Raw genomic sequence first — 23,202 nt, 5'->3', positions numbered from 1 at the left:
AAATGAAAGTAAATTATTCTAACTGCATAATATATCACACATAGACACACAAACGCACATACATACACGGAACTAGTATGTGAACTTGTGATCTACCTTGAATAGGATCTATTTTAAAACAGAAAGAATGATAAAACATCTAAGCATCATTTGGTATATTTTTTGTCTACAAGGGTCTTGGTGGAGTACTCCTAAAACTATTTTGTATTAATTATAAGATACTGAGAGAACCAGGGGTTTTACCATGGAGCCAAAAGACACAAAAAAGGAATGGGAAATGGGAAATTACCCTGGGATGTTAAACTGGAACTGAAGACATCCATATAACTCATGATTTAAGTAAATAAATATATAATAATATATTATTACTTATTTATGTGAATAAAATATAGACAGAGATAGATAGAGAGGGGGAGAAAAAGAGAGAGAGAGAAACATAAATATGCCTGCTACTTGCTTTCCTGAAGTCCAGGAGGAAAAAAAAAAATGAATGTTTGTGTATATATTGCTTAGAGACAGAGATCAAATAAATAGGAAAAATGTTAATATTTGATGAATCCAGGTAAAGTTAATGTAAGTATGCATTGTCATTATACTTTTCCTTTAACTCAGTGATTTTGAAATTTTTGTAAAAAAAAAGAAAAATAAATAAGCAACCCTCTGGAAGGCAGAAATGTATTTAACACAGCGCGTGATATAAAATTAGAAACTCAGCCGGGTGTGATGGTACACACTTGTAATCCCAGCATTTGGGAGGCTGAGACCAGAAGGATCGCGGTTCATGGACAGCCTCAGCTACTTAGCGAGGCCCTTCATGACTCAGTGAGACCCTGTTTCAAAAATAAAAAGACTGAAAAATAGGGCTGGGGGTATAGCTCGGAGGTACTGGGGTTCCATCCCCAGTATGGAAAAAAAAAAAAAAGCAGATATTCAGTTTTAAATGCTCATTCTACCAAATGCCTACGGATGGGTTAACTATAGAAATGCCGTTTCTTTATTAAATATGGTATATAAACTATAAAAGTCCAAGAAAAATAATAAAGTCATCTCTGTATTAAAAGGCCCGGCAGCTAGACTTATAATCATTGTCAGTTTCTCTGAGGTTACTAAATGATTCCACTCACTTTCAAAAATATTCAACCCCAGGGGGATCTTACTGCCACTTTGTTCTTCCATTTTACCTTAGAGCCAATTGCGTCTGCCCTGAATTAATCCTTTCAACGTTTTTTTAAAGAATTCCCTAACATGAGGAATTTACGAATGTGATTATGTAGAGAGACATAACCCCCACCATTAGGTAGTAGCTACTTTAATAAATGTGGTAGACAGATCACACGTCCTACTTAAGGGTATTCACGGATGGTTTTACTTTTGTCATGTAAGGTAGGGTTTTTTTCCCCTGTTCTTAACTCATGAGTAAAGCACCAAGCTTTACTGGTCTGGAACCTAAACTGAGTATTCTGCTTGTCAACCTGGCTTTTTGACCCAGAGATTTACCTCAAGAAAGGGAAATGAAACAGCAACTAATATTCATGCGATTACTAATAAAACTAAAAGAAAGGGACAGAGGCCTCTTCACAAGATAAGACACAAGGAAAAGTGAAATTCAGTGTCATTTAAGCTAATCTCTACTTGAACCTTTTAAGAGATAAAACCATTTGAGCAGTAATTTAGTACTAAATTAACTTGGTTTTTTTTTTTTTCTCCCTCTCTATCTTTGAAGTTTTCTTTGTTTAAATAATGGTTTCTGCAAGAGAAATGAGGCAGTGTTCCTTATGTTCTGAAGAGAGAATCAAGCTGATGACTTGTGAAGTCTGGGTGGCTTGGCTTATCACAGGTATATTTAGCAAAAAGCTGAATATGTAACCAAGTTCTGACACACAACCTACTTCCAAGAGTGTCCCTGAATTCTCTAAAATGGTCAAATTTTGATACTACTGTATTAATATATTGGATAACCCTTTTCTACTAGCAAGAACTGAACTCTGAAAGGGAAGGATGACAGACATGGAAGTAAAGAAGGGGAAGATCTATGGCAGCAGATAGTGATACAAGTTAAACATTTTGAAAAATTCCTTGAGATGACTAGTTTAGCAGACTGAGAAACGAATATTTCAATTTTTTTATCAAGGGATTAAACCTAGCATCTTGCACATGCTGGGCAAGTACTCTACCAATGTGCTATATCCATAGCCCTTTTTTAGTTTTTATTGAGACAGGGTCTAAGTTGCCCAGGTTAGCCTCAAACTTGAAATTCTCCTGCCTCAGCCTCCCTAGTAGTGGGAATTATAGGTATGTAACACCACATCCAGCCTCTTTATTTGTCTGTGCCAGTGACAATTCACCCTCTGGTAGCTTCCAAAATATAGCCAAATTCACGGCACTGCCTCGATGGATGCTGGCATAACTGTATCTAGTTAGGCAACACTACTCCCAAAGCCACGTAAGTTTAAAATACTAGCTAAGAAAGGCCTGGGATGGAAAGCAAGTCCACGCCGTTTATCCAGGTAGGTTTTTCTTAGAACCTACACACACCAGACATGAGCACTTGTACACCACTTGTAAAGTGGAATCTCAACGTTTTCAGAGGGGCTGATCTCACCCAGACCTCCAGCTCTATACAAGGCCCTTTAAGTCCATCACCCCTGAAACATCCTCCTACTTCTGAAGGACTTTCATTTCTTTTTAATCTGAAACTCTTACGTTGCCAACTTGTAATTTGTTAAGTCAATTCCATTATTTGTAGGCTAGAGTAAATTCTCCTATTCAAATAGGTTCCACCAAATAGCCACAATACATTTTCAGCATTCAGAAGTTTGAAATTTCCCTTAGAATCATGGCCATCATACTGACACATTTTTGTTTCGGCATAAAGAAACATGTTCATGTATACACCTACAAAACAGAAAAAGAAATGTCTATGTGGAGGTATATTTTAGATTAAGTATGTGTTAGTCAAAATGGAAGATTCAAAAGAAAAGTGTTTATTCTCAAGTAGGCAAGGGGAATCGGCCATTCTTCACCTATAAACCAAAACAGTGAAAGAAAAAACAGCAGTTTTATGCAACAGCAGCCAGCTGAAGGCTGATCGGCAGAACCACTTTCTTCCTCAGTTTCACTGGAGAATCATCAGTCTTCCAGTCCCATCAGGATTGGGCTGAAAAGTAATAAGAAACGAGGGCAATTAGAAAGGAAATTCTAAAGCAACTGAGGAAGGAATCACCTAAAGACAAAACAGTGCAGAGTTTGAATTTGATGCAAGAAATAAGAACTTGAGATCAGGTTTCTGAAACGGAAGCATCACGTTCCTGTCCTGAAAAGAATTAATGACTGTGCTGGGTAGACTTGAGCTCTTTATGACCAGCAGAGAAAGGGGAGCCTGGCTAGGAAGCTTCTGCTAGTAAAACATAGTCTGTAGAAGACACTGAGGATGTCGTGGAGAAATAATCAAACCATTTAATTTCAGTCCATAGGTGAAAGCTAAAGAGAAGGGAAAAAGAATCCAAATGTAGAGGCCGTGGAGACCAGGATGATGATGTGCCATAGGCAATAACGGAGACTTTGAGAAAAGGCGATATCTATGTCTGAAAGATGAAAGGTTCTATTTTGACATGATGACTTTCAGGTTAATCCCTGCCAAGTAGAGATTTGGTAGACAATGGGAGAGATGCGGCTAATGGACCCTTCGTTTTCAAGGAGATTGTCCCCCACCCCTCCAGGGATGACATAACTTAATTCCAACTTGATGCTGCTCTCCGATGCTGGGCAGCAAGAGGAATTCAGTCTACCTTCCCAAGGAAGTCTGCCAAAAGCAAGATACTTCATGTAGGCATTTTTAAAAGTCCATGTCACTGGGATATCAACCGCAAACACTTGAGTACCATTTAGATATATATCACAGTACTCTCATCAGGAGCCTACTTAACATTTCTGAAATACCTATATCCAAATGTTGGGTCCAAGAACTCTACTCCAATAAAATATCTTGAAAGGTAAAATTTTCCTCACCCCATCTCCCCTTAAGAGAGTCACCTCATTCAAGACATCTGCCAGCCATAGCCGTTTTGCTCAGTACTTGCTGTCTCTCAACATTTACGCTAAGTTGCTCCTTTGAGTAATAATAAAGGGCAAGCATCACTTTGGCCGTGCTTGTATGTAAATACCACATCTCCCTTTTTCTAACCCTGGTTCATGGGCAACTGCACCGAAGCTGTTGAGGGCCAGCACTGGAAGATCTTCAAAGAGAAACTGCCCATTAACCACAACAGCAGCTGCTGGCTAGAGCCTGCAATTCAAATCTCTGAAAAAGAAACTGTGGCTTCTGCAATTCAAACAAGGAGGTGCCACTTGTAATTACAAACATTCCGGTGGGTCCCTTCCTTCATTGATGGTTTCCAAACAAAGGCTTTTTATTTCATTTTGGTGGTGCTCCCCAAACTGTGAGTGTACGAATTCCTTTGTGCATTTCTTGTGCGGTGGCCAATCTCAGGAGGCGGGTTTTCACCTGGCCAGGGCCACTCGGTCCCTCTAAAGCATCTCCTGTGTAATTACCTGTTTGGCTGGAAACCAAAAAACTCGAACGCTTTAGATTTATGGTCTGCATTAAATAAAACATTTGAGAAGGAGCCTCTTAAAAAAAATCAAAATTAAAAAACTCTCACATTTCACGAACCTTGGAAAATGGAACCAACCTATTTTCGGAAAAACCAAAGTTGTTCAGAAATTAACACTGTAGCATTCCAACGTCCCTTTCTAGCTGAAATTTAAAACATATATGTAAAATCAATGGGGCAAATAATGAGAATTAAAGATAGTAACCTCTTCTCTCCCCATTACCTTTCACCCCCAACCCACAAATAGAAGGCCCAAATACTTACAGCTTCTGGGATAGGTTTCCCAAGCCAAAAAAAGACATTTTGATCACTTCAGTTACAGATAACAGGCTGAAATTAGCACTTAGCCGGTTAGAAATGGGAAAAGACATATTTCTTTTGAGCAATATATTCACAAAATGCAAAGGCATTTATACCATAGAGCCCTGAAAAGATAAATATATGAACAGGCTATCTTGCAGCCCTCAGACTAAAATAAACCTTCCCTACAGAAGTCCAGAGAGAGAGAGTACTCATTATGGTAACAACTAGAAATGGTCAATCTCACCAAGAGTGCAGGCTACAGTTGAAGGATTAGCTACAATTACTGCATATTTACACAACCAGATTTACACAACAATAAAACTCGTCTTATTGGATCCAAACAAAATCTTGCTCAAAATAAACCAAACCAAAGGAAAGGTCTCTGGGCAAGCAGTAATCGCACTTTGGTTTCTCTAGTCTCTGCTTTGCCATTACCACTGCGACAACCCTTCATTCCGCCTTTCTCAGAAAAGCAAGGGTAGGGCAAAAATTCTGTATATCCAGTTGAGAATATGTACATTCAGATAAGGATATTGTAATTACAAGTGTGGGAAAGAGGGCCTGTATCTTAAGGAATCATTCAAAATTGCAGAAGAAATTATAGGATGTCCAAGATTTAAAATCATCTAGGAAGAGGAGATCACATAGAAGGGATAGGCTGATGGGTGGTGGGATAACGGGTGATTTACAAACAGGGTTAAATATGGCATTCTTTCCACTTTTGTATATGTTTGAAAATTTCCATGATAAAATGGGGGGAAAAAGAAAATATGAGCAATGTAAAAAGGTCATCTTGCAAAAATAATGTTTCTAAAACAGCAAAAAAATCTCAGCTTTTTCTCTGTTAAGGACAATATGAATGAGTATCTGCGTAGAAAATCAAACCATGTTCTTGTTCTTGACTTAAGAGCGTTTCCTTTTTTCCTCAGTTAGGTGGAACCAAGTTCCACTGTTAAAATTAATCCTTGAAAAGGCAAATAAAATCTTAAAAATCAAAACCTGAGTTTTTGGAAGCCTAGTTTTCCATATCTGACTTATCACAGTGACACAAACCCAGCATTCTCCCTATAAAGGTGCTTTGGACGACATTTGTGCGGTAGCTGCCAAATAGAGTCCAAGAGGTTTCAGAATCATTTGTCAATACCAAAGACAACATTACCAAGAACTGCTCCTTTCTTCCCAGAGGTCATTCCTTCTGATCCATGGGTTTATTACCTAGAGCAACAATTAATCTTGCTGCCTTTGGAATATAAAATATTTTTAGCCAAGGTGCATCCTCCCACGATCCATATTTCTGGGCACCCCCGCCAGGAGGTTTAACAAAAGGTCCACTGGCTGGACATCAAGGAACCTGTCCCCGTCCAGGATCTATAGCTGACTCAGCCTCAGTTCGGCTATGAGCAAGATCCTTCTCTTCTCTGGGCTTCAGCTGCCTCATTTCAAAACCTAACAGGATTACTGGTATCTTTTCCCTTTCAAAAATTCCATGATTATAAAAATCTCTAATATTTTTTAAAAGAGCTTTGTTGCTCACATACTGTATTCTATTAAATACTTTTATTGTGAATATGAATATTGTATGAGGGTGAGTTTTTATATAATGTGTGTCTATGCATATATAAATGCGTACATGTACATATTTGTATCAGTACGCACACACTGATACCATTAGGTGCTTATACAGGACTAATTGCTTCCAACTCAAAGCAGCAAATTTTCAGTTCTGCAACAGATGTCGCTGTGTGATTTCTCCTTTCTGTGCTAGATTTTCTGTTAAAAATGCCCAGCATAATGGTCAGTACTGTTCTTCCCAAGAAAGATATACAGGATTTTAATCCTTTGGATTTATTTCATACCAATTTTCTTCATATGCTGGTCAATTTCCATTCAAATCACAGCATTAATTAGTTTGGCCCCATTTAAGAAATACTCCCAAATGAAAACAAGCTTTCTGTTAAACACACACACACACACACACACACACACACACACACACAAAGAAAGAAAAAAAACACTTATAAAATGTGAATATTCTATATTCTAGATGGCCAGTCAGGCATTAAAATGTCACATACAAAACCCAAAGACAATAAGACACTTATATTTATAGTAATACTGCCCATTTTTAAAGTCTAAAAAATCATTTAGCAATATAGGCTAAAGAAAAATAAAAATTCACTTAGGTATGAAGCTAAAATGTGCCAGGTGTGGAGAAAAGTCACAAAACTCCAAAACACCCTGGATGATAATTAAAACTTTGGATTCTAGTTTTCTCTGCATTTCTATAGAAATAAGTGTTATAATTGCAAGACATCTTACCAGTATCACCACTTCTTGACACACATCACAAAAAAAGTGACATCTCTTTCCTTTCAACTAATATATATCTTCCAATGATCGTCCTCTCAACAGGTACTTAGCTAACACTTTCTTGTGATGAAATTTAGCGCTAGAAAGAAAGGGTTTCAAAATCTCCCTTTGAAACCCAGGGACCTGTTACCTTCTGGGATTTTAGAGGGAATGAAGGAGCAGATCCTGCATCAGGGACCAACTCTCTGCTAAGAATATGAAGTCAGGAAGGGAGAGAGGAAGCGAAAGTGTCCTGCCTGCTGGAGGCTTCCCGGTCCCACTTCCCTTTACCAGGAAGGCCACTGGGGAAAACTGGATAAAGCATGTACAACATCCATATGAATAAAGCTCTTTGTTCCAGAGAACTGCCTGCTCTTTTATTCCCCCCTTTTTCGTATTTGTTCATTTCAAAAGATTCCTCAATGGGTCTCTTGTTCCTCCAAAATGTCCCAGGCAAATAATGCAAGCTTGTCTCGTCACACAAGTCACTAAATGAAGCCTTGTGCGTCTCCAGTGACACACTGTAAATATAAAGTGGCATTAATGAGGGATATTTTATCAAAGCTATCACAGGCAAGTGCAAGTCCCTCCTGCGGCTATTCAATTTGATGCAGGGAAAGGCAACAATAGCAGGGCGGCACTTTTGCAAAGTCCCTGTCCCTGGGATGCAAGCCCCAACAGGCTGCGGCAAGCAAAACTCAGCCCTAGGCTTCAACCACAAATCCCCCACCCATCAGCCATCTTCTCTAATCCCGAAAAAGGTAAGAGAGGGTTGATCTACCATTAGTTCATTAAGGATCCCGAACATCATGCATGTACCTTAAATGTAACAGGCATGATCAACGTTGCTCAGGCGATCCCATTCTGGCTGCATTTCATGAACACCCATTTCATCCAAAAACCACTGGAGGGAAAGGAGATTTGGGGTGGGGGTAGGGGAAAGGATGGCTCCACTTACAGGGGAAAACAGAATCAGGGCCGACGGCACAATGGCTGGAGTTCTTTCTCTGCACGGATGTAAATGAAACAAGCCTAATGAAGTTCAAAGGCAGTTACCAACAGGTTTCTTTAATTCTAGAAGTGGGAAGCGGAGGCCTGTGAGAGGCTGAATGAACTACCAGGATTGAAGAAGAAAAGTCCCTAGATGTCCACCTGAAATTTATTCAGAGAGTACGGGTTCTAAGGTTGGGCCAAGACCCCCTTTGCAAACTCACCCCCATACACATACACAAAACACACACACACAAACACACACACACACACACACACACACACACTTAAAAAACTAGCCATCTCATCCCCTCACTACAAATCAAACCCAATTACTTTCTAATTTGAACACAATCTGATAACCAGCGTACAAACAGGGATGTACACAAGAGCAAGAAGCTGCTTCCATGGTAACTGGCAACAGAATTTTCATGTAGCTTTGACATGCACGGTTGAGTTCCAGACCGCTCCTTTCTAAGTCAGCACATATCCCTCGCCGGGAAGGCAACTTCTCACCGAGAGATAGTTACAAATATAGTACTGTTGTTACTACCCGGAGCCTTCAATGAGCAGGCTTGACAGGGGAGGAATAATCTAATCCTACTCCACTGCCAAGCAGCATTGCATGGCTCCCATTTTCAGTGCAAAGGCAATATCCCGGACCAGCGCCCCCCCCCCTTTTGCAGCTAATACAAGTCTATTGTTGCCTCTATTATGCGCCAGTTACCGAGCCCTTTACTCGCGCTCACGTTTAACTGACACTGGCGCTTTTTACAATGCAGCAGCACGAGGGATCTCTTTCCGGAAAATTTTATCGAACCCCTCCAGTCAGCGGCATCACCCGAAATGAAGTTGTAATCACGCCGGCATTGGCTGAACCCAATTATCTCGTAACTCATAAATTAGGAATCCACAGAGGAAAAATACATAAACAACATTTAGAGACAGTGGCATGGAAGGAAAAAAAAAAAAAAAGCCTCAACGCTGAAGCTACTGCCAGACACTCGCCCCTACCACCCCAATGGGTTCCCCAAGCCAAGATTCTCGGCCAGCCCGTTTTGGGGGAAAACGGCCAATCCGGCATCCCCCAAATTCAAAGCCAGCACCCTCAGATATCCCCATTTCCTACAGCGTGTCTCCTGCGGTGTTTACATAACTGCGTGTCCTCTAGCGTGTAAACAAAAGGCACAGCCCAAGCAGAGAGCCGCCCCCGGAGCGGCGTGGCGGCCCGGGCACTGCGCCCGCAGGGGCTGGGGGCTCCGCAGGTGGGGGCTCAGCTTTCGGCGTCCTCCGCCACTTGTTGCTCCCGGGTCCCGCAGCTCTGGAGCTACCAGGAGGGGCTTTGCAGGCGCAGAGCCCTGCTGCATCCCCTCCTGCACCGCCGCCCGCCCGCAGCCCGCAGCAAGCAAGGCACCGCGCGGCTGCCGAGCGCGGCGAGGTGGCGGGAAGGCGGGCAGGGTGCAGCACTGCCGGCCTCTCCGCTGGGGAAGAGCTCCGGCTCCCTTTTGTTAGCAAATGCAAACACTGCCCTCTTCTTTCCCCACCGCGCCAACGCGCCCGGCACACGCGCAGCCACACATGGAGCTCCTGCCGAGCGTTTGGCGTCCTCGGGAAGGCGCCGGGCGTGCAGCGCGCCCCTGGGCACGTTCCCAAGATGGTCCTCCACGCAGGGCGCCGGCCGGGCCGCAGAGGCCGCGAACGCCCCCTCCGCCGCCCGGGAGCCGCCGAAAAGAGCGGCAGCCGGGAAATCCGGCGTCTGCACTCGTGGCGGAGGGCGCCGCGGGCGGCGGGCTGCGGGCCCCCCGCGCCTTCCCGCAGGGGCGGCGACAGCGACCGCCCCCCACCCCGCGGGGCCGGGCCGGGGAACTTTCCCTTCCTGGGGCCGGGCCAGGCAGACCCGCAGCCGAGCCGAGGGGGCGGAGGGGCTGCGAGCGGCCGGAGGGAAACACGAGAGGCGTGCAGGAGGCGTGCAGCTCAGGCTCGGGAGAGAGGAGAGCCCGCGGCGGAGAGATCAGACAAGTCTGGGGGCGTCCTGGGGACCAGCGAGGAATCACGCCGAAGGCGACGGGTAGCCAGCCATGGGGAGGCCCCGGAGGAAGGAGAATTGGGGGGTCGCTGAAAAGGTGGGGGCGAACGGGCAGCCTGGGAGACGGGAGGACCTACTAGTTACGGGGACGACCGCGAGTTTAGGAGGGTCCGGAAGGTTCGGAGGCGCCTTCGATCCTTCCCCTTCCCCCATGCTCTCTAGCCCCCGGCCCCTACTCTCACTCCACTCCGAACCCCGCGCCAAGCCCGGGAGAAAAGGTGTGGGTGCAGCCATGCCTGAGGGCTCCCATTCATAGCCAGCCCGGCCGGGGAGAAGGGGCGCAGCGATCCCCCCGGCCCCTTCCATCTCAGCCCTGAGTTTCCTCTCCACACTCCCTCCGCTTCGGATTTAGGAAGTGGGGGAGGTTGTCATGGAAACATCCCCCCTCCGTGGCTACGGCTCCTGGGGTACCCGGGGAGATTTCGGGGCCAACCGACCGGTGCCCACACCTACCTGTGGGGATCAGCGCCGCGGCGGAGAGGAGCAACAGCAGGAGCCGGAGCCGGAGCCCGGGAGGCGCCGCCGCCGCCGCCACAGCCGCTGCCGCCGCACACTGGGATCCGCTCGGCAGCACAGCACTCGCCATGTCGGGCACCTGCCTCAGACTGGCGGCGGTGGCTGCCTCCGGAGCCCGAGCGGACAACTAATGAGATGCTAATGACATGCGCTGAAGGCGGAGTCCGGACAGACCAATCACTGCGCCGCGAGCCCAACCCTGCTCTCAGAGGACTAGCCCCCTCCCCCACCCCGCCCCCTGGCGCTGGCGTTGGGCGGCGCGCCCGCGCCACCTGGGGGCGTGGCCAATGGGAGGGGCGTATGCAAATATGTTTATGTTAAAATCCGTCTTCGCTTCCCCTGATCAAGGAAAAAGTGCTCTCCCGGGCGCCAGGCGTGTGGGGGCTTGGGCTCGGGCTCCAGGGGGCGGGTCCAGCTTCCCGTACACCTTTATTAGAAATGTTTACAGCAATCGCTGTACGAGACCGTCGACAGGAGAATCTCCCTAGGAGGCTCCTCCGCTCGGTACAGCGTGTGCATCTGGCCTGGAAGCCAGACGTTGTAAATTTCCGTCACTCACCTTGCACGAAGGAATAGATCTTTGGGAAACGGGGCTGTGCGGGAGTGGAGAGTAAGAATGCAGGTCCCCGGATTGACAAAACAATCTGGAAGAAGTGCATGCGTGCTTTGCGCGTCCGGCGGAGCGGGAGAGCCTGCTCAGCAACCTAGCGGCGGACTTGGGGATAGTTGGGAGACGGGAGCTGTGGAGTCGTGTTCTGGGATTTTCGAGTCGGCGTCTTTGCGGTAGATTCTCGGGAAGGGTAGATCTGGGAGGGTGTGCTCACGCCCCCCAGTTTGTTGAGGGTCTCTTCCTGGTTTTAATATGAATACGTATGTATGTGTTTAATATATATGGGATATATGTAATATTATATATTTAAAACACACACATCTACCCGTAGTTCGGGGCTTCGAGGGGAGGGCAGGGATGTGGGGAACGCGGGATGCTACGATGAAAGGGTCTGCCATGTTTTTCCCTTAGGGCTCAAACCCTCTCCTTCCTCTACACGCCCAGTCTCTCCTTAGGTGTCTGTGGACCAACAGGTGCGCTCAGCTCCCGGAGGCTGGGAGAGGTTCTCCTGTTGAAGCGACTTGCATCCCCGGACTACGTTCTCCCTCCCTCAAATTACCTTTGCTTTCTTTTCAGCTGGGCAGCAGGCTCTCTCGTTTGTCTGCTTTTTAATTACTTATTTTCTTCCCCACTAGAAGATCGTGTGCGCTCTGCCCCTCTGCTGCTCAAGCATCAAATTGAGGGACGAGCCATATTAAGTGTAAAGGTTTATAATAATTTAAGTATTCATAGAATGCAGAACAATAAGATGTAGGAAATACAATTTGCATAATAAATATCAATATCACAACAGCTAAAACAAACCATGACAAATTATCTGTGGCTAAATGACCAAGAGATTACTCAGTGTAAATTGCTAAATCTGAGCTATAGTCTAGAAGAGCTGCACCAAGTGACTTCCCTAGCCCTCTGTCCTCCCCTTGCTAAAAAAAAGAATAAATAAATAAATAAAACATATAAAAAAGGAAGTCAAGATCTGCCAACCCACCAAATGAGTTACACTTTAAAACAGCCTCCTATTATCCATTATGCATAAACTAATTTCGAGACTGCCCCGTCTTCGCAGCCCTAGATATTCTGCTCTGTAATTACAGGCCCGGATGCTGGAACTGCAGGCAGTCCTCCAAAAGCCCGGAGAGCTCCAGCAGGGAAATCACAGCACTTGAGGGAGGAAACCAGTACACACATGGCTAACCAGATAATGCCCAGTCTGCAAAGTCCTACCTATTCTTATCAGCTCTGGAAAAGGAATGTACCTGGGTTAGGCCATATAAAACAGAATCCCACAGAATTCAGGATTAAAAATTTGGAACCATACGTATGTATGCTGGAAGTGATGTGTAAACTATAAAGGAACACCAGTAAAAGGCCTGAAACATAGTAGTATTAATATTTGCTATGATTACTATTACTATTTTTGTGTTTATTGAGTTTTCATGAGTATTTTGCATGCATAATCTCATTTAATCCTTGGAGCCGTCTCTAAAGTGCATATTATTATTATCTCCCATTTTATATTTTTTTAAACATGGTTAGATTAAGCAATGGCCCTGACACTACAGTTTCTAAGTTGCAGGAGAGACCACAGTTAACTACTGTGCTGTATTGGGCCTCAATAAATATCTGTTAAATGAATGAATAAATTTTGCATTACAATGCATGAATAATAAGAGAGGATAGCTGTATTTTTAACATAAGGTGAAAATATGCCAGCAACCCAGAAACATTTTTTAAAATAACAGGATTGCAGTATACTGCTAAGGAAAAGTATTCTTCGTGAGGATGAATCTCCAAGAGAATCTAGCCAGGCCCTGGTCCTCCCACACGCAGAACACAGTATGGGGACATTGGAAGATGTGGAGTGTTTTCATCTCCCTTTCATTCTCTTGGCACATCAAATGAACACCTACTCAAATTTCCAGTTGGCAAAGAACAACATGGGACATTTCTATAGGAAATGCTAATGCTGTATGACTTACCTCCCTAGAGGAATGCAAATAGCTTTAGAAATTACCACAAAGAGATGCCACCTGTGCTATAAGATTACAGAACTTGCAATCTCATTCCCCAGGTAAAGAAGCCGAGCCCTGGTACACCTTTAGCTCCGAGGTCTGCGTGGAAGTAACCAGAGGTGAGATTTGGAATTAAGCTATTGCCACTCTATCCACTAGCCATGCTCCTCTCCCACCCCCAGCACTTTCACACTAAAGATGTCGCCAAGTGATTTAACATATGGAACATGTGAAGAACGCATCAAATTCCCACAGCCGCTAAGTACAAGTTATGACTACTCTGGCTTTCTCATAGTAAAGCTCGTCATTTTCTGCTCCATGGACTAGAACTCCGCGCCAACTCCAAGTTCCAACATTTTTTCCCTTGCTACATGGATTTAACCAGTTTTGAAAACCAGATGGTGTTTTTGCCATTTATAACTGATAATCAATTGTTTTGTGAATTTAATTTTTTCAAGGAAGAACTGAAATACTTACCAGAATTATAAACTGGGTGCTACTCCTGTTAAAATAAAATTGCCAGAAGCATCAAGCTCCCGGGGTTTTGTGTTTTGTGTCTTTTTATTTGAGAAACTTTAAAGAGAGACCTTATATTGTTTGCCTTCACTAAAACAGTCGAGAAGTGTGGATAAACATATATGGGAAATAAATATTAAAGGGAGATTTATTTTTGGAGACTATATCAGAGATAATGAAAACTATTAACACCTTGCTTCTTGAAATGCAAATCATTTTAATACTCATCTATAAAAAACAATAAAGACAGATTATTAGGAAAACACTATGTGGAGACACCATTGGCCCTGCTATTTGATTATTTAAATGCCCATGAAAGGGACCGGGATGTAGCTCAGTGGCAAAGCGCCTGCTTTACAGGTGTGGCACTCTGGGTTTGATCCCCGGTTCCAAAAACATGAACCCCTTTAGATGCCCGTGAAAAAGTGTTTTAATCCATGTTATAGACTATTTTTACCCCCCCTTCATATGATACAGCTCTAACACTCCATGTGATAGTATTTTGAGATGGGTCCTCTGAAAAGTGGTTAGATGATATCACAAGAGTGAGCCCCCCATGATTATATCAATGCCCTGATAAAAAGAGAAAGACACCGAAGTCCATGAGTGTGCGCAAAGGAAAGTCCATATGAGCACAAAACAAAAAAACAGCACTCTACGAGCCAGGAAGAGGTCTCTCGTCAGAACCAAATTATGCTGGCGCCCTGATCTTGGACTTCAAGCCTCCAGAACTGAAGGGAAACGTTTCTGTTTTATGTTATTTTGTTATGACAGCCCAAGAGGACTAAAATAACCCATGAGACTCAGTTTCCATTATCAAAGATATATTACAATAATCATAAACGCCAGATTTTTATGGCAAAGTAATCCACAAATTAAATTAACAATATATTAGAATGTTGGACTGAATATACTCTTGATTTTATCTTTTAGACAGTTCTTATATTCTTAGATTAAGACTAAGCATGTAATTCCAGTACTTGGGAGGCTGAGATAAGAGGATCGCAGGTTCACGGCCAGCCTCAGCTACTTAGTGAGGCCCTCCACAACTTAGTGAGACCCTGCTTCAAAATAAAGAATAAAACACAGGGCCGGGGTGTAGCGCAAAGGTAGAATGCCTAGGTTTAATCCCAAGTGCTTGAATGAATAAATGAATAAATAAATAAATAAGACTGGCTGATCTTTGGGGGAATCAGTTTATGATTCACTATGAGATACAAAGCAAGCTGAATCCATATTCCTAAATGAGTTAGTTATTTGACACTTTACCCATAGGTTTTTTTTTTCTTCTAGCATCATGGAGTTGACAATAAACTCTTACATATCAAAAGTTGAATATCAGTTTAAAAGAAAGAAAAGTACTGAAGTAGGTTGCAGCAAACTACACATAAATTGGGTCAAGGAGCAGCTCTAATTCCCATGGAAGAGAAATTTACCATTGGGACCCAAGTCATAGTTTGTGCCAATCATATCTCTAGGAATATATCCAGGTACATGTGGCTGATCCAAATATGCATTCAATAAGAGAAGAAAAAAGTTATAGAGCACTCCATGAAACAGTCACTGTTAAATTGTGGAAATATGAAGGTGAATGAGCATTGCATCTACTGGGAACAGACATATGACACAATTATTGTATATGATAGAGCTTTTATAACATATGCACGCAGCTCTATGTAAACAGAAAAGGGAGGCACCCAGCTGTTTTCAGAGGCCAGGTGTGAATGTCTGTGTCTCTGGGACACATACACGTGGGAGAATGCTCTGCAGCTGAGTCTTGGAGGCTGAGCGAGAGTCACATGGGAGATGGGCACAGGGAAAGTGTGACTGGAGAGGAGCTCATGTATCAGGCTCAGAGGGTTGGGAGAGCCTGGTGTGTACGTGGGAAATTGTAAGTAGAATGGGTGGATCATAGGTCGCTAGAGGATACATAGCAAGAGAGAAAGCTGGAAAAATATACAGGGACCAGGGAACGCAGTGATTGACATGCTAAGAAGTTTATTATAGGAAATGGGAAATCAGTGAACTAGTAAAACTGCATGGCTAGATTTCCATTCAAGAAAAAAAAAAATGAATCCTTAGATTTGTACTTTCCACATTGTAGTAGGTGTTAGTACTGATCACCTCAGACAGAGACAGGGGTCTGGAACAGGTTCGTTTGGTTGTTTATTTGTGTTTGGGGAATGGGCCTTTTAGAAGAAGATAGTAATTTCACTTTGGGACAAGTTGGCTTTGAAATGTTTATGAAATATTTATCCAGACAATAAATCATCTGAAATGGTGGGCTAGAACTCTGGAAAATGAGCTGTGGTAGAAATTAAAGCCATGGGCTTGGATGAGGCAGACAGGGAGGAGAATTCACCCAGAAAGTGTGTATTGAAAGATGTTTTTCTCTTCTTCTTTTTGTATACTGTGGATTTAACTCAGTACATTCTACATCCACGCTATACTCCCAGCCCTTTTTAGTTTCTTATTTTGAAATACTATCTCACTAAGTTGCTGAGGCTGGCCTCAGACCTGTGATTTTCTTTCTCAGCCTCCCAAGTCCTGGAATTACAGGTGTGCACCACCACACCTGACAAAATAATGTACTTTATTTTCTATTTTTCAGTACTGGTGATTGAATCCAGGGCTTCAGACATGCTAGGCAAACACTCACGACTGAGGCACATCCCCAGCCCTTTTGAGGAGCTTTATAAAAATAAGCTATGAGCCAGGTGTGGTGATCTAGGCTTGAGATCCCAGTACTTGGGAGGCTGAGACAGAAAGATCACGGATTTGAAGCCAGCTTCAGCAATTTAATGAGAACCTCAGCAACTTAGCAAGACTTTGTTTCAAAAAGAAAAGGAATGGGGGTATGGCTTGTTGGTAGAGTGCCCAGGGTTCAATATCCAGTACCCCCCCCAAAAAAAAATTAAATAATAAAATAAGCCAGAAGTATCACGGTGATGGACACCAATTATTTAACTAGTGGATGGAGGGACGTTGGATATAGGGGAAAAAAGAAGCAAGAAAGCTAAAAAAGGAAGGACTGGTGATCAACGACGCCAATTGTTACACAGAGGTCAAAGATTATTGGATATTGACATTAGTGACAAAGTCCCCTTATGTTGAGGTTCAGTGCATCACCAGTCTCACATCTGTGTAATAGTTTGATTAAAGTTTGACAAAACAAGGAGTAGGGTATGGGCTAGTTTTGCTTATCTTGCTGGCCTGGCAAGAAGATGTGATTTTCTAGTGATTTTCAAATATGGAAGAATAACTTTAGAGTTTTTTCAATTTGACATTCAATTTCATTGACACTGACAGACAGCCTTGGGTGGGATAGAGGGATTGTTGCCACCGAGGTAACTCGACTAATTATCATATATAGACCTTAGTTTTTATTTCCAAGCTAAAAATATGATTGGTCATGATGCTGCAGAAGTTTTCCTACATACTTTAAAAGTCTTATTTTCCTGATACGATATCATAATTGTCAGATGAGGCTCTGTGATAATTCCATAACCGCACAGAGCAACTTCCCAGGCAGCAGGATTTCAGTGAGATCCATTAAAAGCAGACATTGATATCTATAGATTTTCATAAAGCTGTAATATAAAATAGCCATATTATGAATATGAGATTATATCACTCATGCTGCTAAGAGATGACAATGGTAATATAACTTTTTGCAATATAGGTTGTAAACAGGACAAGTTCTGAATAGAAATTGTCTCGATAATCTATCATAGAGTTTCAAAGCAGGAAAGTTTTTAGGATAATGTTCTCAAAAACCCATCCTTGGGGTCTTATGATGGCCCTGTCCAAGTTTTCATGTTTGTCTTTAGGGTTGCAAATGGTGCTCAAATTTCCTAACTGCACTTTGAATTGGAATTCTCCTCCTTCTCCTTCTCCTTCTCCTTCTCCTTCTCCTTCTCCTTCTCCTTCTCCTTCTCCTTCTCCTTCTCCTTCTCCTTCTCCTTCTCTTTCTCCTCCTCCTCCTCCTCCTCCTCCTCCTCCTCCTCCTCCTCCTCCTCCTCCTCCTCCTCCTTCTTCTTCTTCTTCTTCTTCTTCTTCTTTCTCCTCCTGCCCCTCCTCCTCCTCCTTCTTCTCCTCCCTCTTCTTCTTTTTCTTTTTTTTCTTCTTCCTGGTTATCCTTGCCTGAACAGTGGGCTACTTAGAGATTTGTATTTTTGCACCAAAGTGCCCATGTTTGTTCATTCTTCAAACTCTTCTCAGCTAACATCAAACCATCATCTGACTCATAACAAACCCCAAACCCTAAATTTCCAAAAGGACCTCATGTAGATTAGCAATCCCATGCATATTGAAGTCAGTGTCTGGCTAAGTCCCATGTGACTCTTTGAAAATGTAGGGGTTTGTCAGAAGGGTTCTAGAAGAGGAATAATCATCTTACTCTTTTGCAGATTTAAATAGATTTTTTTCTCTTTTAAAAGTTATTTCAACTCTCCTAGGATGCCTTTCTATCAGCCAGCGGGAACCCCACGTGGTGCTTTGAGAATCTTCTTTTACCTGTCCCCAGACTGTGAAGAACTGAAGTTCAGTTTGTTTAAAGATCGTGTTTTGAAGAAAAGCAGGGCTTAATTTCAGTCTTTCATGTTCTGTGACAGCATTGTCACTTGCTAAGCTATTTCTCTAAGACTTTCGTTACAGTACTAATATCTCTCTATATATTTTATTTATGTGGCTTGGCCTGTAATGAATAACACATTTATGCAAAAATCTCAATATATCTACAAGATGCCAATACACAGAAGGGGCATACTCTTACAGCGCAGTTAATAAAATGCAGTAAATAGCATATAGTTTCAGAGGCAATTAGTACAGTTCGTGACTTCAATTACAAAAAAAGCCCTTATGATTTCTAGTAATTGTTATTTATCTTTCATCTGAAGTGTTCCTCTTGTCTGCATCAGCTTTGGCCTAGAAATAGCACCGTCAGTGGGGAAAGTATACAGCTTGTGCGCACTACACCAGGCTGAGAAACAGAAATTGAGGATCAGGACCCTAGAGCTAACTACTCTTCTTGGAGAGCTACTCCAGGGGACTTTGGATTGATCTTATTCTGCTCTGCCATCTACTCATGTCCTCCCACCAGAGTCAATTACCTGGTTTCTCAGTTCGCACGGCCAACTCAAGCAGTACATTTTGCTTGCTAATGTGAAGGAGGAGAAAATCTCATGAAGTCAATTCAAACTTGGAAAAGGTTAGCAATTCCAAGTTGGTAAGGTCTGTGGCACATTAGTCTCCCAAAGAAGCACTTTGTAAAGCACAGGCATCTTAATACCACACGCTCTCTCTCTCTCTCTCTCTCTCTCTCTCTCTCTCTCTCTCTCTCTCTCTCTCTCTCCTCTCTCTCTCTGCCCTGTGCCTCTTTGATTGTGGATCAGGCTGAAGGGGAGCTCCCAGGGCATCTGTCCAGCCCTCTATCACTAGATAGTGACAAGGGGACAGTTTCCTGCTCCTGAAAGGTCTCCCAAGGAAGCTGAAATTTAGTATCCAGAAAATGAAGGAACACTGTAGTAGATATTTAAATGACTGTCCCCGCTTCTCAAACTTACAAGGCATCCATCACACTTACATTCAGGAAAACAATGTTATGCTGCTAAATTACATATGTTCAGCATCCACCGCAAATAGAATTTCTGATTTACAATTTACAAAATTATCTCTTCTACCCTCTGGGTTTGCATAGTGGCTCATCCAGGGGCTTTTATTCAATATGTGTTTTGTTAGGAAGATAAAAAAAAAAAGAAAAAGTAAAAAGACCCTCTCCTCCCTGCCTCCCTCCTCCACAGAATGCACTAATAAAACAACGTCTTTTGATTTAGAAGAAATCCTATTGAGGACCCAAAGGCGTGTCACAGGGGCATCACTTCTTCATTTTCTGATTATTTTCCCAATTGGCAATGCTTTACAGAGAGCCACACTCTTTCAAAACCAATGATAAAGGGGTGTTTGGGATAAACAGAAGAGCCCCTCGTCAGTGAACTTCTCAGACTGCCATGGATTGTGACTTTTAAAGCCAGTTCCAAGGAACTCAGCCTTTTTATCTTCAAATGTTCAAAATTAATTTGCCGAGCCTTACAGATGGGCTTTCTCCCCTCACTAAAATTGACTTTAAAAATCACTGAAGTTTAGACTATGCTTTCCATACAGAAACAGAGGGGTGGTTATTTCTAGTATTCTCCCCACCACCATTGCCACACTTTTATGATACCACTGATTTATTTTGAATAATTGCAAAAAGAGATATGCTTTGCAGAGGGCAAGAGGGCTACAGTTAATGCACAACCATCAAATACACAACACTAGCTCAACTCAATTATCTGGGGCCTGGGGAGACTCCAACCTGCCCATTTCTGTTTCTCAGAGGCAGGCTAAAAATCACCCAAATGGAACTGGTTTGCTGAATCAGGTTACAATGGCCAATTCCATATTCTCATCATTTTCAAAAGATTGCTCCTCTACTGTGAAAGGCATTGCAAATAAACATAACACACACAAAAGAAAAAACTCACTTTCTCCCTGGAAAGACAAGAGCTTAAGGGTATCTTGACACCTTTGTACCCTAACATTTTCTGCAAAACCACAAAAGTCAGAATCATTGAAAGGACATCCAGAGAACAATCTAAAAGTTATAGTAGGAAGACTATTAATATAGCCTCCTTCTCGCCACCAGTCTTTTTATTTCAAGGTTTTTATAGGATATCCTTTTAAGTCTCTCTATCCCCATAAAATGCATTATTTACAAACACTTTGCATTTCAGTTAAACTCTCTGCTCTTGAATGATTTATTTTTTTTCTGGAGGTTCATTGCTTTTTTGGTTGACTATTAAGCATTTTTATTCAGCGAGAAAATAAAACAAAAAATAACAAGAGGAAAGTAGTACTTGCAAAACACTATGCACCCAGAAACATGCTAACTTGTCTTATATGTATAATTTACTTTTTAGAAGCACTTCCTTTTATTTTCTCACTGATAGGCACATCATACAAAAGGCCCTTTCTGGCAAAAAAAAAAAAAAAATTTGAAATCAGCTAATTTTGATCCTAAAAAAGGTTGAGAGGACGTTATTTGAGTTTTTGCTGAAGGGATCCAGATTGTGAAGCTACCTCACTGGATTAATGAAATAATACAGATAGGATCTGTATTCAAATACTATATTACTATTTTTCCTTGGTTAGTTTGAAATGCATTTTGACAAAGGTAGACACATTTTAATCAGAGCTGAGAAGTATGGAGTAAGAGAGAGAAGCATCATATGTTCCCTAAGGTTTAAGATATTTTTTGGCTAATACCTCTCTCCATGAAACTCAAATGTACAGTGGACCTGCTATCATCTCCTTTCACAATTTCTTTTGCCATTTTAACATTAATCATCCAAGCAAATATTTATTGACCAATATATTATGGTAAATACTAAGAAAGATAAAAGCTATATAAGGCATGATCTCTTATGGCAAAGAATATGTAGTTAAGATGGGTGTGGTGCTGCATGCCTGTAATCCCAGTACTTAGGAGTCTAAGACAGAAGGATAGCAAGTTCTAGGACAATCTCACAATGTAGTGAGATTCTCAGCAACCTAGCAAGACCTTGTTTCAGGACAAAAACCTAGCAAGATCTTGTTTCAAAAAAATAAAAATAAAAATAAAAGGGGCTGGAGGTGTAGCTCAGAGATAGAATGCCCCTGGATTCAATCCCCAGTACAAAAAGAAAAAAAAAAAGACGGGAGCAATATTTGGGTTATATTTATATATACTTTATGTGTATATATAATGAATATATGTATATATAATGAAATTAATTGAATTAAATAAGCAAAGTCTTAGAAGCTGAGACAGGAGGGTGGCAGGTTCAAAGTCGGCCTGAGCAACTTAGTAAGACCCTGTTTCAAATTAAAAATGGGCAGAGAGTGTAGCTCTGAGGTAGAATGCCCCTGGATTCTATCCCCAGTAAACCCCCCCCCAAAAGGAGGGAGCAGGGTTTGCAAAAAGATAGCTAATGGCTGAAACTCATATATGAGAAGCATCTAATATAGAGAAGGGAAAAGCTAGGCAAATATATTAAAATCCTGTTAAATGATTCCTTATTGTGCAGACATAATTACATTAAGAACTAACTTAGATCCCCTAGAGATAAAATCAAAAGATCTTATATAATACAATTAGCTATAAATTCAACCAAATTTCAAAAATATGACTGGACTTATCCATCCAAAAGATATACTTATTAATGTTGCCACCTTATTATTCTGAGTTATCAACTTGAAAAAGACCCTCACAAAAACTAGATATTAAATTTGTATATGATTTCAGATCATGTGAGAAGGTACCTTCCTACCCTTCTCTCACTGAAAAGACACCATGATAAGGTGGGATAATGCACCTGCCCCCAAAAAATCTAGGTCCTAATCACTTGGACCTGTGAATATTACTCTATATGGAAAAGAATTATATTGCAAATGTGATTAAGGTGGGAGATTAGCCTGATAGGCTCTAAACATAGACATAACTCTTTCTTTCTATGAATTGTGTTTTTATTAGCATTGCAATTACACTTCATAGTGAGGTTCAACATGATACAAACATACATGGACAGAGCTCTTGGTGTATATCCTTCCGAATCCCACCCAGTTCCTGTTTTCTCCCTCCCCAAACATGTTAGTGAACTTGGTAGTAATACCTTCATATATTGCCATAGTGTTAGATAAATCATTTTCTTCCTTGACCCTCCCTTTTCCCTCCCTCAACCCTTCCCCACCCCCCTTTCACAATTCTACTGATCTCCACATTATTCACAACCCCTGTGTTTTCCTATTGGTCATAAATGGAAGAAAGGCAGAGCGAGATTTGACAAGCACACGCTGGAGAAAGAGAGGTGAAGATGGAGCAGAGATTTAAAGATGTGGGCCTCCAAGATGGGGATGATGAGACCACAAACCAAGAAATGCCAGCAGCTACTAGAAGCTGGAAGAGGCAAGGAACAGATTGTCCCCTGAAGGCTGCAGAGGCATTGAATGCCTGCTGATACCTTAATTTTGGCTCAGGGCTACTGATTTTGGACTTTTGAGCTCTAGAACTGTGAGAGAATATATTTCTCTCATTTTAAGCTGCCACATCTATGGTGATTTGATACAGCCACCTTGAGAAACAAATACAGACACTAATATTTATTGAGTGTTCATTGTAAGCCAGTTATT

The 23,202-nt window shown here is 42.3% G+C and overlaps 1 protein-coding gene across 6 annotated transcripts in view; it reads right to left on the bottom strand.

Moving 5' to 3' along the window:
• Positions 1-10,927, bottom strand: part of CADM1 (cell adhesion molecule 1) — a gene marked incomplete at both ends in the record, with an annotated part of 345,003 nt that extends 334,076 nt beyond the window's left edge. For all 6 annotated transcript variants that reach the window (XM_080717832.1, XM_080717833.1, XM_080717835.1 and 3 more), the window contains one exon: positions 10,795-10,927. In XM_080717832.1, coding sequence (XP_080573958.1) covers positions 10,795-10,927 — 133 coding nt within the window. The remainder of the gene's footprint in view (positions 1-10,794) is intronic.
• Positions 10,928-23,202: the final 12,275 nt, after the last annotated feature.

Source organism: Muscardinus avellanarius (genome assembly GCF_963383645.1).
Source record: "Muscardinus avellanarius genome assembly, chromosome: 1".
Taxonomy (NCBI): domain Eukaryota; kingdom Metazoa; phylum Chordata; class Mammalia; order Rodentia; family Gliridae; genus Muscardinus; species Muscardinus avellanarius.
Note: the sequence above shows the minus strand (reverse complement) of the source record. Positions and strands in the feature narration are given on the sequence as shown.